The 22,849-nt window shown below is 51.7% G+C and overlaps 1 protein-coding gene across 2 annotated transcripts in view; it reads right to left on the bottom strand.

The window, feature by feature from the left end:
• Positions 1–22,849, bottom strand: part of ACOX1 (acyl-CoA oxidase 1) — a 46,450-nt gene that overhangs the window by 19,773 nt on the left and 3,828 nt on the right. Inside the window, exons 2-4 of one of the 2 annotated variants that reach the window (XM_078880543.1) lie at positions 19,717–19,876; positions 13,965–14,125; positions 1,858–1,965 (exon numbers count right to left, since the gene is read on the bottom strand). In XM_078880543.1, the coding sequence (XP_078736669.1) occupies positions 1,858–1,965; positions 13,965–14,125; positions 19,717–19,876 (429 nt within the window). Of the gene's footprint in view, positions 1–1,857; positions 1,966–9,655; positions 9,817–13,964; positions 14,126–19,716; positions 19,877–22,849 lie in introns of both variants that reach the window. The other variant, XM_078880542.1, reaches the window with a different exon arrangement.

A 22,849-nucleotide genomic window follows, 5' to 3' on the forward strand; every position in this document is an offset into this window, starting at 1 on the left:
CAACAAATCTAGGAGCAGACCTGGAAAATCAGTTGCGAGTAGCAGCAGCATCGTCAACACCAGCTAACATCATCACACGCCTAGCCAAAGAGAAGCAGTTCCAGCCATTACGTTAGGGGCGAGTTAATTCAACGTTTGACCAAATATAACGGGCTAATTTCTAAGTTGATAATTTTGTATGGCCCGCGAATGATGTTATCAATATCCAAATGGCCTTTGGCAGAAACAAGGTTCCCACCCCTGCCGTAGAGCCTCCATCAGACCGCTGGGGGGGGGGGGGGGGGGGGGGGCGAGTGTTGTTAGCGAGCAGCACCCCAAGGCACGCGACGGTGGCTAGCGCGCCACGGCCCGGAGCCGCCCCCGTCTCCCGCGATGCTTATGTAGTGACATAAGAAGGGAGGGGCTGCTGAGGGCTCTGGGACCCTTGGCAGATAAGCCGTCGGTGCCAGGCGCTAGGACCCCAGGCAACCCAGAAGCTTAAGCCCCTTGGCGCCACCAACGGGGGGCTGTGTGTGCTCTGTGGGATATCTGGGGGCGCACACAACCCCACCCCTCGTTGGGGACGAGGCATAAAAGGGCAGCTCCCTGGCCAATCGAGGCCAGTTGTAGCTCAAGACCCAAGACCCAAGACCAGCCAGCCATCTGAGGACCCTGGGACGCTGTGAGGGCCAGTGGTGGGACTCTGGAACTCCCGGCTCTACGTCCTTGTGAGGGCGAGTTCCAGAGCGTAGCCAGAGTAGTGTATCTAGGCTGTGTGCCTAGGCTGTGTATCTAGGCTGTGTGCCTAGGCTGTGTGCCTAGGCTGTGTGCCTAGGCTGTGTACCTAGGCTGTGTACCTAGGCTGTGTACCTAGGCTGTGTACCTAGGCTGTGTACCTAGGCTGTGTGCCTAGGCTGTGTGCCTAGGCTGTGTGCCTAGGCTGTGTACCTAGGCTGTGTACCTAGGCTGTGTACCTAGGCTGTGTATCTAGGCTGTGTGCCTAGGCTGTGTGCCTAGGCTGTAACAGAGTATCAGGACTGTTGGAGGGTTGTTGGATTGTAATAAAGAAGTCACCTCTACAAGTGTCTCCGGAGCCCACTACACGTGCGTTAGCACGCTTCAAGAACCCGTTGGGGGCAAGTGCTGTCCGCGAGTGGAACCTACGAAGGCCCGGCACGGTACACGGCGGGGTGGGTGGCCAGCACCACACCCGATGTTTACATGCGTCGCACCAGGTGACTCATTTAAGGCCGAGTCGACCTAGTGGAGGCCCAGGAGCGATTCAGATCATTGTCACCGGTGTCGGCTGTGAGCGGGAATCGAACTCCGGTCGGCGGGTTCGTAGCGCAATGCGTTGACCACCGCACCACTACCGCTCCCCACTACGCAAGTACGCTTAACGACGAAGCACCACCAAGCTTCCCCCCCAACGATGTCCCCCTCCCCCCCCCCACCACCACCACACCCTCTCTTCAGAAAGCAACGTGATTAAGAAGTGGCCACGAGAAGCAGGAGGAGCAGGAACGCTCCGACTGCAAATCGGCGGCGTCACAGGCTGCTTTGCTTTGCGTGGCTGCGATCTGTCCCGTGTCTTGGGGCCTTGGCAGCTCAAGTGAATAAACAAAATCTCTCCATCCACCTGCGTTGGAAGCGGAGGACAGCGCAGCCCCAAGGCAAGCGTCGTACCGTGTAACCAATGCTCCCTGCCGCCTTTAACAACCCGCGTTGACCGGAGCGGTGGGAAAGTACGGTCAAACAACCCTCCGGCCTACCCGGAAGTGGATTCTCGACGTTTGCACGTGAACAGCAGCGGGGGGGGGGGGGGGGGGGGCAGTGAACCACCCGGGGGGGGGAGGGGTCGGTGGGGGGCGCACTCACAGCCGCCCGGCCACCACTTGATGGAGGTGACGGTTGGACTGTGCAACACGAACTCCTGAGTGGCGGCGTCGAACGTGGCGGTGGTCTCGAGGCCGCGGATGAAGGTGCCTGCGGGATGGGCAAGGGGGGGGATGCCGTCAAGACAACAACAACACCGTCGCCACGACAACGCCGTCAAGACGACAACGCCGTCAAGACAACAACACCATAACCACAACAACGCCGTCAAGACAACAACGCCGTAACCACACCAACGCCGTCGCCACAATAACGCCGCATCCGACGTGCGGGTGCGCGTGGTCGTGGCCTTGACCCAACAGGGGGATGATGATGATGATGATCATGGCGATGGCATTGTCGGGCATAGTTTTGGCACAGGCCAACGGAATTGTTGCCAGGCGATTCGATCAACTGTCACACGACTCGGGGTCCCAGATTCGATTCAAGCGTGGATTTATTTCCGTCTCGTTTTCGCCCTCGCTTCCCATTTTGCTTCTCTCGTTTGTACAATTATTGCTCGCCCCTCGGTCCTATACGTCACATTTATTTATTTTTTAAACGACGATTCGTCGATGCGCGTGCGCCTCGGTGCGCGCTCCGCGAGCTTGACGATACAATTTAAATTTCGATTTAAAGCTTTCGTGACTGCAGGGATTCATCTTCTTGGTTTCAGACGCTGTCTCCCCGACAGGCCTGGTCTTCACCCGAGGACGGCTGCTTGCGTCGTGGCCGAAACGTCGTGAGAATTATCGTATTATGTTTTATCTTTATTATTTTATTACTTCCCTTCTACGTGACTTTACCGAAAGAACGGCGCGGGTCCCCTCGCCCGCTGCTGCAAGCACCAACGGCCGCGAGGCGGGCGAATTAACAACTCCCCGAGTGCGAGCGAGGCCATCTCCGTTAGGTCCAGGTCACGGGTCACACGCCACCGCCCACGAGCGACGGCCAAGCCAAGCGAGCAACAGCGGCAGCGGCGGCACGGGCAAGCAAGCGGGGAAAGCGCGAAGCGGCCACCCAAGCAGGCGAAACAAAAAATCGATTTGTGCGGGGGGGGGGCGCTCTTCAGCGATACATTAAAGCGGGCCGCGCGATCAAATTCAGCGTTTGCATCGGCGGGCCAGGAGAAGTCGACACGCCGCGCCCGCTCAGTCATCAAGACGTCGTGGTCATCATGATGTGCCCACGGCAAAATGTGTATAACTGAAGAGGAGGCTAGGTCAGTGTTAGCGGTATAGCAAGAATTAATGCTGTAGTAATTTGTAAGATTAGACATGAGCTTAAGAGCGAGCCAAAATTTAATCAGGCTGAGATGTTAGCAGGAGAAGGAAGGTCTAACTAGCATGCTATTTCCTAAGTGATAGGAGGGGGTGAGCTTTTCGAATGATAGTTGTTTGTTGGGATATTAGTCAGACGATAGTTTTAAAATTACAAAAAAAAAAAAATTATTACAATAAAAAAATATTTAAGATTACAATTTTTTTTTTATCACAATTCTTTTTTTTTTTATTACAATTATAAAAAAGTTTAAGTTGTGAGAATTATGGATGGTTTGGGCATGACAACAGGCGTCGCGACACCAACGCGATGTCGTCGCGTCTTAAAGGTGGCCGCGGGTCTGTACGTCTCGTCTCCCCAGCTGCCTCCTCGCTCTCTCCCCCCCTAACGCTCGATCTCTCCCATCGCTATGTCGAATCTCTTTGCCGATAAGACACCGCCTGTTAAAACCGGTTTTGGCTTGCACGGAATCAATGCTGCTAAACGTATGCACTCCCAGAAGGCCATACCGACCAACGCATTTTTCTTCTTGGTTCTTTCGGTAAAGTCGCGTAGAAGGGAAGTAATAAAATAATAAAAATTAAACATAATATTTTATTATATTATTTTATTATGTTTTATTTTTATTTTTTTATTACTTCCCTTCTACGTGACTTTACCGAAAGAACCAAGAAGATGAATCCCTGCAGTCACGAAAGCTTTAAATTGAGACCAACACATTGTGTAACAAATACGTTTTATATACTTAGAGAGCCAGGCATTCGCAGCGGACAGCATTGTCCGCTCATCTATTCAGATAAATAAAAAAATAAAAAATAACGGGGGGGTGAAACCCGGAGTCCGAGTTAGGATCTCGGCGGTGCCGGACCTCACCACGTGACCTTTGTGGAGAGATCATGGCGGCGAATGAACGTGCCAACTTCGTACCGTGCCCGGGTGACTGTCGGTACTGCTGAACCCTGAACCCTGAACCCAATCTATTGCCACCGCAACCGGCGCTCTGGCCAGAGCTCTCTCCGGCGAACAGAGAGCACTGGTCAAGGGGGGTGGGGTGGGGGGGAGCACGAGTGGATTGAGAGGGAAAGCGGAACTAAGCAGGGAAACTTAAATCGAGGCCCATGGCACACGACGCTTGGCACGATGCACCGCGCCAGGATGTGGGACGCAGAGACGCACGCATGCACGCAGGCAACGCAGGGAATAGACTCGACTGTGGCGCCGTGAAGTGATCCGGTGAACAAATAATGCTGGGAGACAGGCACAGGGTTAAGGAGAGGCTACCACGGGCTAAGCAGGCACCAGTCACACCCTCCTCACCCAGAACTGGATCTGACTCGCGAACCATCCACTAACCCTACCGACACCTTGCTTGACTCTACAGCAAAGCCTTGGATTGCGAGCATAATTCGTTCCGGAAACGTGTTTGTAATCCAAAGCACTCGTATATCAAAGTACTTGTATATAAAAGCACTCGTATATCAAAGCACTCGTATATCAAACAGTTGTGATCACGTGACGCTCGGCAGAAAAAGCGTATACACGTACTACTCGTATTGCAAGACCTCGCTCATTTATCAAATTAATAATTATTTTAAAAATTTGCTCGTCTTGCAAAACACTCGCAGACCAAGTTACTCGCAATCCAAAGTTTTACTGCAATTGAAATAGCGAACAGGACCCTAACCACACGAGGCAATCAGACCCTATCATTGACATGACCCCCAACGCCTGGCACGTAACTCAGCCTCCTTTTCACTTTGACTGCTTTTCACTTTGACAACCACTGGCTTAATGCACAACAACAACAACAACCACCACCACAACAACCACCACCACCACCACAACAACCACACGGGTGGCGACGTGGCTGGCGACATTACCAGAGGTTCACGGTTCGATCCCAGCGGCCGACCCGGTTGATGCCGCGGTATTAAACAATTTAAAATAGATAAAGTCACGTAGAAGGGAAGTAATAAAATAATAAAAAGTTAAACATAATAAAAGAGATTTTTTATTTTTTTATATTATTATATAACATTATTTTATTATATTATTTTATTATGTTTTATTTTTTATTATTTTAATACTTCCCTTCTACGTGACTTTACTGAAAGAACCAAGAAGATGAATCCCTGCAGTCACGAAAGCTTTAAATCGAAAAATTTAAATAGATATTTATATACTCCGTGCGCTTCACCCTGGACGCCCAAGATCCCGTGACGCCGTTCGCAAGAGGAGGCCACCGTGTGCCGGCGTCACGGTCCACATTTTCCCAAATGACTCCGCAAATTATTCAGCCAGCGTAGCCTCGAAAGGGGCGGGCGATCATTTGTCATCGTCATCCATCGTTGGAACATTTATAACCAAACGGCAAGTTTGAGCTGGGCGGTTGAAACTCGTGGTCCTGCGAGGCACGCCGACGCTCAACGGCACGCAACGGTAGCGTGGCGCCCAGAACCATCGCAGCCGAGATGCTTCGCAAATCGCCCGAGGACTCCCCCACTCCCCGATTCGCGTTTGCTGTCGGGTAATGCTACACGCGGTAGCGGCTTTTTAACGCCAAAATCCTCGTCATGGTTAACCCTCCGCCAACCCGAACAGTTTGTTTAAGTAACAAGGGTGTTATTCTTCTTGGTTCTTTCGGTAAAGGCACGTACAAGGGAAATAATAAAATAATACAAATAAAACATAATAAAATAATTTTTACAACGCAAGCAGCCGTCCTCACCTGAGGACGGCTGCTTGCGTTGTGGCCGAAACGTCGTGAGAATTATTTGATTATGTTTTCTTTTTATTATTTTATTATTTCCCTTCTACGTGACTTTACCGAAAGAACCAAGAAGATGAATCCCTGCAGTCACGAAAGCTTTAAATCGAAATTTAAGGGTGTTATTGATACGCGTGCCGTTGTTTCACGTCACAATTCAGACCAAAAAAATCCACGCCCGTGTAGTGCGGTTAGTTCAACGGTCACGTGGCCACCTTATCACGGGGCGGACACTTCTGATGTGTGGCGTTGTCTTGGTGTGTTTAGTTGTTATTTTTGCTGCCTTGCCCAGGTGTGAAAAATCACACCGATATGAAGAAATATTTGGTTTAATAAATAAATAGCGCTATTTCTATTTAGTGACCTGCTTACGTTTTTATCTATTTTGCATTCCTAGCGGGGAGTTTTTTTCTTCTGATTTGCTGCTGTAATCACTTGCTGACCCCGTGCCCTTAACTGGAACATCCGTGGAGCTTCATTCATCGTCGGATTCCTCCTCCTGGCGGTCTGAATCGAGATTCTGACGATTCCGATTACTCCTCAGCTGTGGGCCAGAGACTTCTTCCCACCACCGAATTTACAACGTCGACGCTCAGTGACACTTGGGGCGATAAACTGCCTTGGACCGTCGCCCCGAATGCGGACCCTTCTCCCCTTCCATGTCTGCCGCTGGCTACGAAAAGCTCTCCGTTAGTTTGAGCAGCCAGAGATTCTCCGAAACTAAAAAATCCTCGATAGGTTTGCGCGCGCATCGCCAACACCACAGCGTGCCTGTCAACCCCTTAAATTTCGATTTAAAGCTTCTTTCGTGACTGCAGGGATTCATCTTCTTGGTACCTTTCGGTAAAGTCACGTAGAAGGGAAATAATAAAATAATAAAAATAAAACATTATAAAATTATTCTCACGACGTTTCGGCCACAACGCAAGCAGCAGCCGTCCTTAGGTGAAGAACAAGTCTGTCGGAAAGACAGCGAATAAATATACGCTGCCAAGCTTGGTGATGTTCATTCATACGGTGTCTTTCCGACAGACCTGTTCTTCACCTGAGGACGGCTGCTTGCGTTGTGGCCGAAACGTCGTGAGAATTATTTCATTATGTTTTATTTTTATTATTTTATTATTTCCCTTCTACGTGACTTTACCGAAAGAACCAAGAAGATGAATCCCTGCAGTCACGAAAGCTTTAAATCGAAATTATAATTCTACAGCCAAAGGATAAAGCCATCGCGGGCACCCAGTGTACATTTCAGGGACCGAGTCTCGACCAATTTGCCACAACCTCCACGAACGCGGACTACCCGAATTATAACGGACGTATAAGATGATCCGACGTTTTAGGCAACGTCCCTTCTTCAGGCCCGCAGATTGACCGACTTGTTGCAGGACAGCGCGCTGTATACTCGTGACGCTTTGCAAGAGTTTCGAGTTGATGAGACATTCTTATGATAATTCGTTTTTTACCCTTCTATCTGGCAACAAAACTGACACCTTTTTTACAAGGAGTCATGATTGCATAGACCACAATACCTGCAGTCGTAATGCAAACAAAAAACATAACTGTCATAATGTATGCACTGTCCTTGAAGTTGATTGGTCCACACCTGAGACAGCTTTCCTTAGAGCCTAGTCTCACATGGTGTTGGACCAGATGACGCCAAAAGGCGCACAACTCAAAGACAATGCACCATCAGAGTATGAGAGCTCGGGCTAAGCATTTACACCATTGATGCCTTATTTGCCAGTAAAAAATATGATAATTGTTTTTTTACCCTTCTATCTGGCAACAAAACTGACACCTTTTTTACAAGGAGTCATGATTGCATAGACCACAATACCTGCAGCCGTAATGCAAACAAAAAACATAACTCTGATGATGTATGCACTGTCCTTGAAGTTGATTGGTCCACACCCGAGACAACTTTCCTTAGAGCCTAGTCTCACATGGTGTTGGACCAGATGACGCCAAAAGGTGTCAGTTTTGTTGCCAGATAGAAGGGTAAAAAAACAATTATCATATTTTTTACTGGCAAATGAGGTTCCAATGGTGAGACATTCTTAATTGGCATGGGACCGTTTCAACCGTGAACATATATGAAGTGCCCATCAGCCAAAGATGGACACAGACTAACGGAGATAAAAAGCTGTTGATTGGCACTACAACTGCATGGAAAGAGTGTTCGATTAAGGATTAGCCTTTTATTGTTGTACACAATAATGACAATTAATGTCTTACACGCAGGAAAGCTTCGATGTCTCAAGACTGGACATACCGTTCAAGTAGGCCTCGGCAAGGTAAGGTAAAAGGTAAAAACAACGAGCCTACCTTTACCCTACCTTTTACCAAACCCCTTGGCATGTCGACACCTTTACCCGGTAAAAAGGGTAAATTACCTTACCTTGCCGAGGCCTACGTTCAAGAGAGCTTCATCGCTCACCGGATTCCTCCAGGATAAATCATTCTGATTCTGGTTCTCACTTGTTTTCAGGAGGCTGCTGCTTTGGTGACGTTTTGGCCAATTCCATTCAAGAGATTTTGGCCGTGGGAGGAAACCGGAGGAGACGGAGTAAAACCCAGCATGCCTTTCGAGGGCACGGCAATGCGGCCATCTTCCTTTGCCCGCGCCTACAGTGCCTGGCAAAGCCTCGATGGAGGTCACCCGTGCAAGTACCGATTCGGGGTCAACCCCTGTTCGGCAGCCTCCGAGGTTGTGACGATCGCCGGGCCCAGGCAAGAGTCACGGTAAAAACGTGGTCCTTCAAAAACCCTCGTGGCAATATAAACTAGGTAAACACATTTATTTTTTCTCCGGATTAAGGCCCACCGAGCTTTTTTTTGAGGAGCGACCTGGCCACAAATGATAGCTCAGCCAATTATCACCGTGGTGTGGAAATTCATATCAACGGCCAAATAACTCGAAACGCGTGACGCCGATTCTCGTGGCCACGGGAAGAGAGAGACACGCAAACTCCAAATATACAGCAGACGTCAGGGTCGGGATCGAACCCACGACCTTCTCTGCATACCAGGCGAAGGAATAAACATCTGGCCACAACGGCACTGGCGCTATTATCTGGTTGGCCAATCTGATTTGTGCTTTGGGATAGGCCTACCGTCCGGTTGGCAAGTGTTGGTTAAGGTGAGCGGTAAGGGTAGGACTGGTGCCTGATTGGCCAGTGTGATTAAATTTCGATTCAAAGCTTTCGTGACTGCAGGGATTCATCTTCTTGGTTCTTTCGGTAAAGTCACGTAGAAGGGAAGAAATAAAATAACAAAAATAAAACATAATAAAATACAATTCTCACGACGTTTCGAGAAGACAGTCTGAATTTCAGACTCTGTCTTCTCGACAGACCTGTTCTCCACCTGAGGACGGCTGCTTGTGTTGTGGCCGAAACGTCGTGAGAATTCTTTTATTATTTCCATTCTACGTGACTTTACCGAAAGAACCAAGAAGACAGTGTGATTAAGTTAGAGGTAAGGGTAGGCTTAAAGTCCGGTTGGCAAGTGTTGGTTAAGGTGAGTGGTAAGGGCTCGGCTAGCATCCCAACGGGCAGTTTAAAACTCCCTTCTCCACCAGTCTTGGCACTCCTCCCCATTTCCAACTGCAGCAGTGCTGGTGTGCGCAGACCCAGGACAGGGCTGGGTTTGGCCGACGATGAGAGGTGGGGGTGTGGTGGTGGTGGTGATGGTGGTGGTGGAGGGGGGAGTCATCTGCGGACGGAGCGGCTCTCCGGCGTGGCGCAGGGTTACCGTGCCCAATCTCGGTCTGTGCGTAGGTGCCGATGATTTTCAGCTGCCAGGCTGGCATGAAGAACTGCTCCTGCTGCTCAGGCGTGGCCTGGTGCAGCAAAGTAGGCAGGAACATGCCCAGGTGCAGATCCAGGGGCTCCGCCCTGTTCCGGTGGCAAGCTCTGGGGCGGGAGGAATTGCAAGCGAGCGGCGGAGCGACAGGGGTGCAGGGCGAGGTGGCGCGTACAGGAGGGGCAGGCAGGCGAGAGGAGGGCACGGAGGACGGCGAGAGGCGACGGTGTTTGAGGGCAGGTCGAGCAACAGGTAAGAGAGGACGGGCCACAGGGGTAGGAGGGGTAGGCGAGGTGACGGGCACCGGAGCGGACGAGGTGGTAAGGTTGGCGAGCCGGGAAAAGCCGGCAGGTGTAACGGGTAAGGGGCGACAGGGCGGGTAAGGCGAGGAGCATGGCAGGTAAGGTGGGAAGCAGGAGGGCAGGTGAAGTGGACAGGTGGAAAAGCCAACCGAGCTTACAGGCGTGCGAGCAGGTAATTTGAACATGCGAGGTTACAGGTAGCAGAGTTAAGGAGGGGGGGGGGGAGCAGGACAGGTAACAGGTCAGGGGGTAAAGGAAGTTGACAGGTAAGAACAGAGGTAGGCAGGTTAGTCAGTCAGGATAAGAGCAAAGCAGCCAGGCAAGCAGTTAGGATAAATCACGCAGGCAGTTAGCATAGATTAAAGCAGGCAGTCAGGATTAGTCAAGCAGGAAGTTAGGACAGGTCAGGCAGGCAGGGTGAGTCAGGGAGGCAGTCATGCCAAGCAAGCAAGCAAGCAGAAGGGCGCAAGCGAAGAGGATGGCCTCAGGTGAGCGTGGCGAGAGAGCGGTGATCGGGTGGTGCGGAGAGAAAGGGATGCGGCCACGTTAGACCAAATCAGCCACAAACACACGCACACAATGCCACCCGTTTCTCCCGCACATGTAGCGGAGGCTCGTTTACGGTTCGTGGAGGCGCCAAAGAGAATAAAAAAATTAACCCGTAAAAACAAAGTTTTTCACTATAAATCCTTTATATGCGTGGCGGCTAGAGTCCTCTCGTCTTCTGGCTTGAGATGGCTGCCACCTATGGGTCAGATGATTGCCTGCCGCCATTAAGCAATTGGTAATTAAATATAATTTTTTTTTCTCCTAAAATGTAAATAAATTGTCCCGCACAACGAGTCTGTGTGCAAAATGTCAGCTCGATTGGATCACGGGAAGTGGGTTAAAAAACGACCGAAAGATTTCCACGGTCGTAAGCGCGCAAGCAAGTGAACTTAATATAAAGGATTTAAAAATGGGACCGCAAATATCTACGATTGACAGGCTTGTCGCTGGCGACGCGTTCAACAACGTAGACCTGGCCAAAGCGACATTGCGAAAGCACCCATCGTGCGGAAGCGCTCTTTTGCCCTTGTCGTGGGAATGTGGAATTTCCTCTCTGTGGGTTCGGGGCGAGCCAAGGGATCAGTGCCACTTTGCTTGCGTGAGCAATTAAGAGGACACAATAGATGTGAAAGTTTAATGTGTTATCCTCATAAACACAATCAGCATCTTTTCGATTTAAAGCTTTCGTGACTGCAGTGATTCATCTTCTTGGTTCTTTCGGTAAAGTCACGTAGAAGGGAAATAATAAAATAATAAAAATAAAACATAATAAAAATAATTCTCACGACGTTTCGGCCACAACGCAAGCAGCCGTCCTCAGGTGAAGAACAGGGCTGTCGGAAAGACAGACCCTTCAGACGCTGTCTTTCCAACAGACCTGTTCTTCACCTGAGGACAGCTGCTTGCATTGTGGCCGAAACGTCGTGAGAATTATTTTATTGTTTTATTTTTATTATTTTATTATTTCCATTCTACGTGACTTTACCGAAAGAACCAAGAAAAAGTACAATCAGCATCATCATTCTCATCGCCGCCATTAGTCGAAAACATTTAATAGTTAAGCGTGTGAAGCAGCAGCCAGCAAGTAGGATAGAGATCCCAACTCCCCCCACCTCCCCAGCCCGGCCCCCCACTCCCCCCCACCCCATCTCAAACACCCCCACGCACGCAGCACCTTCAGCAGAGGTCGCAAACGGGTTTTGATTCCTTACCCGTACCCAGCCCTGGCCGCACCAGGGTCGCAAATGGGTACCCGTACCCGGCCAGGTACGGGTAGCCGTTCCCTACCCGTACCCTACCCGAAATGAGCGACAAACGGTTACTCAGCAGTGACTCACGGCCTACCCGTACCCGGCCACACCAGGGTCGCAAACGGCTACCCGTACCCGTACCCAGCCGGGTACGGGTAGCCGTACCCTACCCGTACCCTACCCGAAATGAGTGACAAACGGTTACTCACCAGTGACTCACGGCCTACCCGTACCCAGCCGGGTACGGGTAGCCGGGTATCGGGTAGGGTACGGGTATCGGGTACCCGGTTACGACCTCTGACGATCAGACGGTCACCGCATCGCACGCTTTCCGATGCGCTTCTGCGGCCGTCTGGAGGACTCTTCCTTTCCGATATCAGGAAGCCACCGTAGCTACGCACTTCTAAATCATCTACAATGTAAACCCGTTTGTTTAAGAACTGCTTTTTGCGCGTGTTAGTTTGTTGTCCTTCCCCTGCACCTCCGATTAGCACGGTTGGCGATACGTACGGTGCGAAAGAAGTTCAACACACGGACACGCATTTCGGGGGTCACGTGCCAACGCGTGGGTCTTGAAGTGGGCTACATCAGACCGACGATCGCTGACGAGGAAGCAACTTCAAGGCCACGCGGCGAGCGGCGCTGGGCGTCCAGCGTGCACTGCGAGTGACCATCCGTTGAGCTGCACGCAGAGGTCGCAAACGGGTTTTGATTCCTTACCCGTACCCGGCCGCACCAGGGTCACAAACGGGTACCCGTACCCGGTCGTACCCGTAGCCTACCCGTACCCGGCTGGGTACGGGTAGGGTACGGGTATCGGGTACCCGATTGCGACCTCTGGGATGAAGCCATGTTGCAGGCGCAGGTGGGTTGATTCTAGGAACTTGAATTGTGAGAAGAGACAAGACGTTGGGAAATGAGTGACAAACGGTTACTCACCAGTGACTCAAGACCTACCCGTACCCGTACCCGGCCGGGTACGGGTAGCCGGATTATTGGGTAGGGTACGGGTATGGAGTACCCGGTTGCGACCTCTGACTGCACGGCACCGTGGGTATTCTTCCCACAATGCCGCGCAGAGTTAGCGCCCCGAGCGTTGCGTCACATGGGACGTTTCAAACCACGGAGACATCGTTTATTCTACTTTTTCGACGCGAAGGGCAATAAACCAGCTCGGCGAAACCCCTTGGGCTGCGTGTTCTTGAACCACGAAAACACTCGCAGTAAAAATAATAATGATAACAGAGGAATAAGCATTTTCGCATACACCGCAGTGGCATAGACGCCCACGTGTCACAAAAAACTAATCATCACATCTCCCCACAATCATTCCAATAATACCCAGCTGTAGTCTCCTTCCATTTTTATTTTGCCACAACTGTGGCTGTCGTCGGATGAGGCCGGTTGTAACTACCGACGAAACTTCACGTTACTCGAATGGTAAATGTCGTGGGTGTACTCTCCAACACACAACCGGCGTGCTGAATTAGTAACGAATTGGCACGTTCTGTTTACGTGACAAACCTTACCAATTGGCTGTGTCGGGTGGTGGCGGGTTTCACGACGCATTTATATCGACGGATGCCGTGACGACGCTGGCACACCGGAGCCGCGATACGAACAACAAATCTCGCGTCGTGTTACGATTTTGCGCAAATCGCACACGCGTGTTTGCGCGATAACATTCGCGTAACGCCAGCGGGCGCGGATGAGCGGGAGTACAAGATTTATTACGAAGCCGACGGTTTTTCAACGGAGTTCAAAAACAAGTGACGGACCGGACGTTGGAGAATTGATTCTTGAATCGGGACCCAGAATCAAAAAATAAAAATAGTTGTCGTTTTATAATCACGAGACGTTTGTACCGGTGGTTCTTCTTTCACAGCACACTGCCCAATGAAAGAAGAAGGACCACTGACAAAACGTCTTCCATTATATACTCATTCTTTTCGGGCAGCGTTTGCCGACGCACGTGTCGCGTTTAAAACGATCGAACCGTGCGATTCATCTTTTGGGCGGCGTCTTCCTTCAATCACATTCATCCTGGAGAAATCCGCTGAAGCTACGATTCGTTTATTTATTTGTACAGATGTCCAGCGGCCCCCTCGTGCGTGCGGAGGCAGGGGTCGCGGGTCGCGGGTCGCGCGTCGCAGGTACCGTGTCCCAACTCGGTCTGAGCGTAGGTGCCCCGCACTTTGCACTCGAGGGCGCTGGGAATCCACTCGCTCTGCTGCTCGTCCGTGCCCTGGCTTCTCAGCGTGGGCAGGAACATGACGAAGTGCAGCCCAAAGACATCCACCTTGCCGCGCAGGCACCCTCTACGGACACAGCGGCACCGCACGGCACGATGGTGGTGGTGGTGGTGGTGCTGGCGGCGGCAGAGACCCTGGCGCTACTCGCGACGGTGACGGTGGTGGGCACGTCAGAGGACCGTCACGATCGTTTGAATGAAGCCGGGAGGCGGTGGCTTATGCACGTGGCCTCTGATCCGGCACGGTTTGAAGGATCGTAGTGCACACGTTGTAAAAACTCTTTCCCCAAAGCGCCGTACTCTGGCTCGCTAGAAGGTAGTAGAGCAAGTGAGATGATCATCGAAATTATTTCCGTCTGTATGGGGAGAGAGCGTCATCCTCTCGTGGCGGCGGCAGAGACCCTGGCGCTACTCGCGACGGTGACGGCGGCGGTGGGCACATCAGAGGACCGTCACGATCGATTGAATGAAGCCGGGCGGTGGTGGCTTATGCACGTGGCCTCTGATCCGGCACGGTTGGAGGCGGGGAGGGGTTGGTGTATCGTAGTGCACATTTTTAGATTTAAAGCTTTCGTGACTGCAGGGATTCATCTTCTTGGTTCTTTCGGTAAAGTCACGTAGAAGGGAAATAATAAAATAATAAAAATTTAATTCTTTTATTATGTTATATTTTTTATAATTGTATTATTTCCCTTCTACGTGACTTTAACGTAGTGCACATGTTGTAAAAACTCTTTCCCCAAAGCGCCGTACTCTGGCTCGCTAGAAGGTAGTAGAGCAAGTGGGATGATCATCGCATTGTTTCCGTCTGCACGGGGAGAGAGCGTCACCCTCTCGTGAGCGAGCTCAGGTGTCCTCCCGCCGCGGGATAATGAACAATCCGAGATGTGGCCGGAAAACATCCGAATGTGAAAAACAAAAAACCCCAACGTAGCAGGACCGTCCTGGTAAAAAAATAGTCTGGGTCAATAAGTAATTATCATTGTTGTTGTTGTTGTTGTTATTATGAAGCGGGCCGAAAAACAACGGATGCTGGAGAGCGGGCGCGGCACCACCGCTTAGACAAGGTGAGAACACCCCATCACTGGGCGCAAGCAGCAAGCGCCGTGGCTGTGGTCGTCAGGCGAGCGGTCGCGTGGCGTGTGAAAGCACCTGGGCGCCAGTTGCTAGGAGATGTTAACTACCTCGCCTGGTGTACAGGAGGTCGTGAGTTCGATCCCGACCCTGACGCCTGCTGCTGTATATTTGGAGTTTTGCTGCCTCTCTCTCATCGTCATCACGGTGGCTAGGAGATGTTAACTACCTCGATTGGTGTAGAGGAGGTCGTGGGTTCGATACCGTCCCTGACGCCTGCTGCTGTATATTTGGAGTTTGCGTGTCTCTCTCATCATCATCACGGTGGCTAGGAGATGTTGACTACCTCGCCTGGTATGCAGGAGGTCGTGGGTTCGATCCCGACGCCCACTGCATATTTGGAGTTTGCGTGTCTCTCTCTCTCTCTTTCCCCGCGGTCGCGTGGATTTTTCTCCGGGTACTCCGGTTTTCCCCCCTCCACATTTAGAATCAACGCCACGCGTTTAAGAGAATTCGGATGCGATACATTTGCACGCGATAAGCCACTTCGTTGAGCTATCATTTGTGTTGGCCAGGTCGCTTCTGAAAAATAGCTACATAGCTCAGTGGGAATTACCTGGTAAAATAAAAATAGTTTAATTTAAAATCGTGCGGATCTCTATGCCAAAAACCCCTAATATAGCGGTGGAAATGATGTTAAAGTTAAGAAAATTGATTTTGTGAATGAACAAAACTACAATTTGTAGAAAAGAATTGACCGATCGATGCGCGTGCTCAGGGGTAACCCTTTCCTGCTCCCTCGCAGCAGAAGACTCGGCCCACGAGGTGGACAGCAGAGCCACGCCAATCAACAACATCAATCAAACTCAGCCCCACTGTGGTAAAGATATGCAACTACTGCACTGTAGAGGCGATCAAGTGGACTTTGCATTCACCGGAGCACACATTTGCTTGGTGTAAGCTGCGTAACTTGTACGAAACATTTACAAGAATAACAATGCATAGCTGTTTTCAGATTAATAATTTGGGCTTTTAAGGGAAAATTCACGAGCCGTTCATTTACGTCAAAATCTCAGGTGCGCGGATAACCGACGGTCTCCTGTCGTTGAGTTTATCTGCTGCAGCGTCGCCAGCTGATGAAAACCTGCCGCTCCGCACAGAGAAACGGTGGGCACCTTCTTGGTTCTTTCGGTAAAGTCACGTGACTTTACCGAAAGAACCAAGAAGATGAATCCCTGCAGTCACAAAAGCTTTAAATCGAAACGGTGGGCACGTTTATTTGACAGACAGAGGCAGGCAGGCGGGCGGGTGGCGGGGGGGGGGGAAGTCTCCAGCCTGGGAGGCAAGGGCACGGATCGCTGCGGGGAGGAAACTGCTTCCACACCATGGGGGACACAGACAAGAGAAGAAAGGTTGACCCGGGGGATTAGATGAAAACCCTCGACCGCTGGAGCAGAGAGGCAGAGAGCGAGAGAGCAGGCGAGCGAGCGTGGAAGTTCGCAGCGATCTCGAGCGGGCGAGGGGCGGGCAAGTGAGCGTGGATGGCGATCGTCAAGCGCGAGAGATCGCGCTTGACGAGATTCTCACGCGGCCGACAACGCGCGCTGCAAGTGGAAGGGTCAACTGCGTAATCGGCACGGCACCTTGGAGACGCTCGGATGGATGCGCAAATGCTGAAGAAATTTCCCGACGGGCTAGAAAAGTTAAAATTTAGTTTGTTCGTAGAAAAATGAATATTTTATACGACCTCGGTAGAGCGCGTGGCTTCGTCTAGACGTCCGGACAAAGGTTTGCCAAGTTAGTTACTCGAGGTAGCTATGCAGCTTTAGGATTTGCTAGGGCACACAAGCAGAACTCCACTGATAAGTGATTGTCGCCTTGAGGCGAATCGTCTTGTCTTGTGAACTCCTTCGAGATGACGAGCCATCGCCTAGAGGTCGCAAACGGGTTTTGATTCCTTACCCGTACCCGTACGCACCAGGGTCGCAAATGGGTACCCGGGTACGGGTAGCCGTATCCTACCCGTACCCGTACCCTACCCGAAATGAGTGACAAACGGTGACTCACCAGTGACTCACGGCCTACCTGTATCCGTACCCGGCGGCACCAGGGTCGCAAACGGTTACCCGTACCCGGCCGGGTACGGGTAGCCGGGTATCGGGTAGGGTACGGGTATCGGGTACCCGGTTGCGACCTCTGCCATAGCCCCAGGTGTACGCGAGCATCAGGTTAGGAAGTGGTGTTCGACAGCTCGGAGGCTCCATGGAGCACTCCAGAGCTCAGAGACACCCATGGAGCACGCCAAAGCCGAGACGCGTTGGCCGATGCGTTCGCTCGGCCAGTGTCGTTTGAAGCGTGTGCGTGCGTGCGCGTTATCGAGCAAAGGCCCGCCCCACGCCAGTTACGGTACCATGTCCCAGCTCGGTCTGCGCATAGGTGCCCAGGATTTTGTAGCTGAGCGCGGGCGGCAGCCACCGCTTCCGCTGGGCGGGCGAGGTGTTCGTGTCGAGGACGGGCTGGAACATGAGGAAGTGCACCCCCAGAGGGTCTCCCCTGTTGCCCAGGGCTGCCCTGCACACAGCGTATCGCCCGGCCGCCACCCGCTCGTCCGTGAGGCTCCAAACACTGCCACGTGTGCGTGCGCGCGTGTGTGGGTGCGTGCGTGGCTGCGTGCGTGTCTACGTGCGTCCGTGTCTGGGTGCGTGCGTGTCTGGGTGCGTGTCTGGGTGTGTGCGTGTCTGCGTGCGCGCGTGTGTGGGTGCGTGGCTGCATGCGTGTCTACGTGCGTCCGTGTCTGGGTGCGTGCGTGCGTGTCTGGGTGCGTGTCTGGGTGGGTGCGTGTCTGGGTGTGTGCGTGTCTGGGTGCGTGCGTGTCTGCGTGCGTGTCTGGGTGCGTGTCTGGGTGGGTGCGTGTCTGGGTGTGTGCGTGTCTGGGTGCGTGCGTGTCTGCGTGCGTCTGCGTGCGTGCGGAAGCGGCAGTGTACCCGTCGGCGCGTCACGCTACGAACCTGGTGACCCCTGAGTTCGATTCCCGCTCACGGCCAACACCGGTAACGACTGTCTTAATCGGTCATGGGCCTCCCCTAGGTCGACTCAGCCTCAAATGATAACCTGGTGCGGTGTGTAACCATCACAACTGGGGAGATAAAGGCGGTTGGGCGTGGTGCTGGCCACCCACCCCCTTGCGTGCCGTGCCGGTCTTCGTAGGTGCCACTCGCTAACAGCACTTGCCCCGACAGTTTGTTAAGCCTATACGGGGAATCTTTGTCTTTGTTCGTGGGACTTCCCATCATCGCGAGGGGAGGCGCCAACGTCACGTCAAGTTCCCTTTGCATTTTTTGTGGGATGCGCCTGTCGCGTTGCGGGTAGCGCCTGCCCGACTCTGAGAAGCAACTTTTGCGTTTGTGAGCTAAAAAATAATCGCTTGCTTTGGCCAGTGCTGGTGGGAGGGTCTCCCCTCGCAGATTATCTTGGAGAACCTCGAAGAAGTACCCACACTCTATGCCAATACACGTGACCCGCAGCTTGACTTAACTGCGGCGGACACATTTATACTGCTGGCTGGATGGAGGCGGTGGCATTTAAGAAACTTGCACAATTGCATTGTGGGTAGCACGTGCTGCACCGTGGGAAGCGGCCATTGCATTGACGGAGCACCTCCAGTGTCATCGGAAACGCCAGGTTGCATTATGGGTAATGCCTGCTGCGTTATCGAAGCGGCTGTCACACTGTGGGAAGACCCTGCTGCGTTACGGGCAGCAGGCACTACACGTCGTGCCCAGCAACGCATGCGGTGCAGGGGGGAACGCGAGTGGGGAGCGCGCGGTGGGAGCGAGGAGGAATGTGGAGGAGCGTCATGGCAGTGGCATGGGGCAGCTACGATGATGGTCACCACATCGCGCGCTTTCACATGCCGCTTCCGACCAATCCGCTGCTGGATGAAGGCCCCTTCTGATCCAGCGCCGTCTTGCACCATCTCGCGATGCAGCAGTCCACCTTTTCATTCTCGCAGCAGCGTTTGGCTGACCGTGGAGCAGAGGCTGTCAACTGCGTCGCGCGCTTTCCGATGCGCTTATCTGACCGTCTGGAACGCTCTTCCCTCCGATATTAGGAAGCCACTGGAGCAGTTAGGCATTTTCAATTCACCTCGCTTGAACACTCATTTCTTTAGAACTGCTTTCTTTTGTGTTTATCGTTGTTGTCCTTCCCCCGCACCTCCGATTAGCACGGTCGGCTACGTACGGTGCGAAAGAAGTTCAACGGACCAAGGAGAGGCGCAGTGGTGAAATGGGCAAGGGGGGGGGGGGGAGCAATGCGGGAGCGAGGTGGGGACGTGAACCAGGCGAGATGGCGTGCAGTGTGGAAGCAACGTGGAAAGCACGACGGATTACGCTCGCTTACAGTCACTCGCAGTTACCGACAGCTGCTCGTTGAGAATGGGGCGGAGGTCAGGTGGAGGTCAGGTGAAGGTCAGGTGGAGGTCAGGTGGAGGTCAGGTGGAGGTCAGGTGGAGGTCAGGTGGAGGTCAGGTGAAGGCTCGGCAGGTGTGTGCGAGCAGGCGGTGCGGTGAATGGCGGCGGTTACCTCTTGTACCAGTAGATCTCCTCGGGGTCGGTGATGCCGTGCTGCTGCATGCGGCGCACCATGAGGGCGCTCTTCCGCACCGCCACGTCGTAGCGCTCGCTCCGCGACAGGAAGTTCAGGTCGTCGTGACGCATCTCGGGGTCGTTCACCGCCAGGCCCTCTGCAACGTTTCCGCGCCAACAAAGTTAGTCACAAACGCGATCGCGTCACGACTACGTACGGCTGCTGCGGCGTCAACGGCGAGTACGTTGGTACCGGTGCTGGCGGCAGAATCTGAAACAATGGGGGAAGTGCATTAAAATCTCGCCCCCCCACCCCACTCCCAAACCCACACTCTTAGGTTTTTTCGGTAAAGTCACGTAGAGTTTTTAACAGACAATTTTTTACCTTCCTAAAATAATAAATTTAACTTTATACGTGACTTTACCGAAAGAACCAAAGAATAATTCCTGCAGTCACGAAAGCTCCAAATTAAGTTTGAATTTTTTACCTACGTGACTTTACCGAAAAAACCTAAGAGTACGAATCCTTGCAGTCACAAAAGCTTCAAATCTAGAATTAATACCCACTACGGGGAGGAATTTCACCTATCTGTTAGAGTTTTTAACAGACAATTTTTTACCGACATGACTTTACCGAAAAAACCTAAGAGTACGAATCCTTGCAGTCACGAAAGCTTCAAATCTCCCAAACCCATGTTTTTTTTTCTGCGCAGCAGTAATAATGGGTATACCACCAGAGTTGGGCAGTGTGCATGCGGTGAGGGCAACATGTTGGCACTCCCTCCTTCTCCCAAGACATCTGGGCAGCAACAAAGAGGTCGGTCAAAATACCACGCAGAGAGGCATTTCAGAGCTTGCTCTGTTGCAGGTCCTTCTGTCAGCAGGGACGCGAGCAAGCAATTGCAGGGGCTGCCCCTTTCACCGTTTACTATTCAACCGGCGATTAACACTTGCCAACAGAGACTGAGAGAGCTAACGCATTAAGCTCTGTCCATCCGTCTATGTGGGGCTCTCTGTGTTCATAACACGGTCGTCGCAATAACTCGCGTAAAGGTGAACCAATTTAAATGATATTTGGTAGAAAAAACAAAAAAGTTGCGTTGAAATTAGGGACGTCCCGCACCTCCGATTAAGCGCAATTGACTTCGTACGGTCCAAAAGAAGTTCCACATACATATGTAATATGAGGATATATCCGGCTCACTGACGTATCACAACTCGTCATGGTGATTGGCTCTGCCGGTCCTGGTTTACAGCCAATGGGGGGAAGCCTGGGGGCGTGGCCCTGACGTGATGGAAAGGTGACAGCTGTAAGGATTGGTTCTGCTGGCTTTGGCCACAATCAATGGGGAGATGAGTCAGGGGCGTGGTCCCGGGAGCTGGCGAGGGAGCCTGGAAGATTCGATGCAGGCTAACGAGAATTGGCGGAAACGTACCATGTGACCCGGGTATTAAATAGGGGTGGAGACGAACGACACGTGGTCAGAACGGGAACGAACAGAGGATGGGGGCCACGCGGGAGCGGGGCTCCGAGTTGCCACGTGGCAGTGCGTCTCTCTGTCTATCTGTGCCTCTCACGCTGCCTATCAGCAGCGTGAAGAAACTGTAACATAAGTTGAATAAAAGACGGCTTCCAGAAGTCGTCTCAACGAGCTTTATTACACATACATCGGGACTTGGTATGTAAAAAGAGAGGCAAAAATCGATCAGAGGGTTCCTCTGATCGATTGAAAGACAAAACCCAGCAGGTAATCGATTCTAGATTTGAAGTTTTCGTGACTGCAAGGGTCCATACTCTGTTTTGTTTTTCGGTAAAGTCACGTAGGTAGAAAATAAAATAAAAATGAAAATTTAGTTGTTTTCATTTTTCTTTTCTTTTCACCGACGTGACTTTACCGAAAAAACCAAAGAGTAAGGTAATCGATGATTATTCCTTCTCAGTCAAGGTCAGCTCTTGTGAGATGACCGGAGGTTGTTTTTGCAACCTGCCTGGTCCCAACGGGCAAAGGGCACGTGGGTGCAACGACCGAGGATCAATAACGTGCTCGACGCTGATAAGGCCGAAGCAATCTGTGCTTTCATCGCTCAAGAGTTGGCATTTGCACGTTACGCAAAAGGTACAAGGTCGCCGGCTCTTCGACAGAATTTTTGGGAAGTGGTTAAATGTTAACGTATATTTCAACTCAACGTACGATTCAAATGCCGTGCATTCAGGCGCAAGCGAGTTACGTGTCGGTTACTTTCTTGCAAAGTGAATGTCATCCGAACTGCACCGGCGATTCGTCAAAGTTTTCGAGATTTAGAATTAACTGGCGAATGCCGGTGCCTCTGGTGGCGGGGCTGGTCACGTGCATCCATCGTGTGCGACGAACACGAATTGGGAACGAACACAATGGACTCGCAAAACACACACCGTTCGATGCACGCATCGCTAGCCGAAAGGTATCGGTATTCATTCCTGAATTTAATTGCCGAGTTGATGCTGAATTGAAGAGGAATTGATGAAATTGTTGGAAAAGTATCGGTATTAATTGCTGAATTGATGATGACACCTCTCTACTAAACGTGGTCCACCGCAGCCGAGCCTTTTCCACGCACCGGTTCTCAGATTTTGGGGGTGATGTGACCATACCTTCACCAGCGCGGGATGGAAAAGGTGGGGAACGCAAATGTGGGGAGAGCACAGAACCCGTAACAGCGTGGAGAGGCCCTCATCCTGAAGTGGATTTCACCAACGGGCTCGGCGTGTATAGAATTCTCCAGATTATAAGACACATCAGAAAGTCAACTTGTGCTCCATATCAACAGAGTTATGCGTAGCTGGTTACACACCTACCAGATTCTAAGACGCAAGCCCCTCACCCCCCAAAATTTTGCTTTTAAACACAGAGACTAAAAATTGCGTCTAAATAATAATATCGGAGAATAAGGTCTCTGTGCTGTGTGTAGAACCCCACTGATGTGGACGATTACATTCGTATAAAAATAACCAGTGCGAGAATAAGCCAGTTTAACACGTAGGCTTTCGCAGCAAAATCTGGCTGTTGCCTGATGATGCTAGTTGTAATTACTGGCGAAACGTCATACTCGAATTGTAAAAGTTGTGGGTTTACTCTCCAACACACCGGTGT

Source organism: Lampetra fluviatilis, chromosome 58, assembly GCF_964198595.1.
Source record: "Lampetra fluviatilis chromosome 58, kcLamFluv1.1, whole genome shotgun sequence".
Lineage (NCBI taxonomy): Eukaryota > Metazoa > Chordata > Hyperoartia > Petromyzontiformes > Petromyzontidae > Lampetra > Lampetra fluviatilis.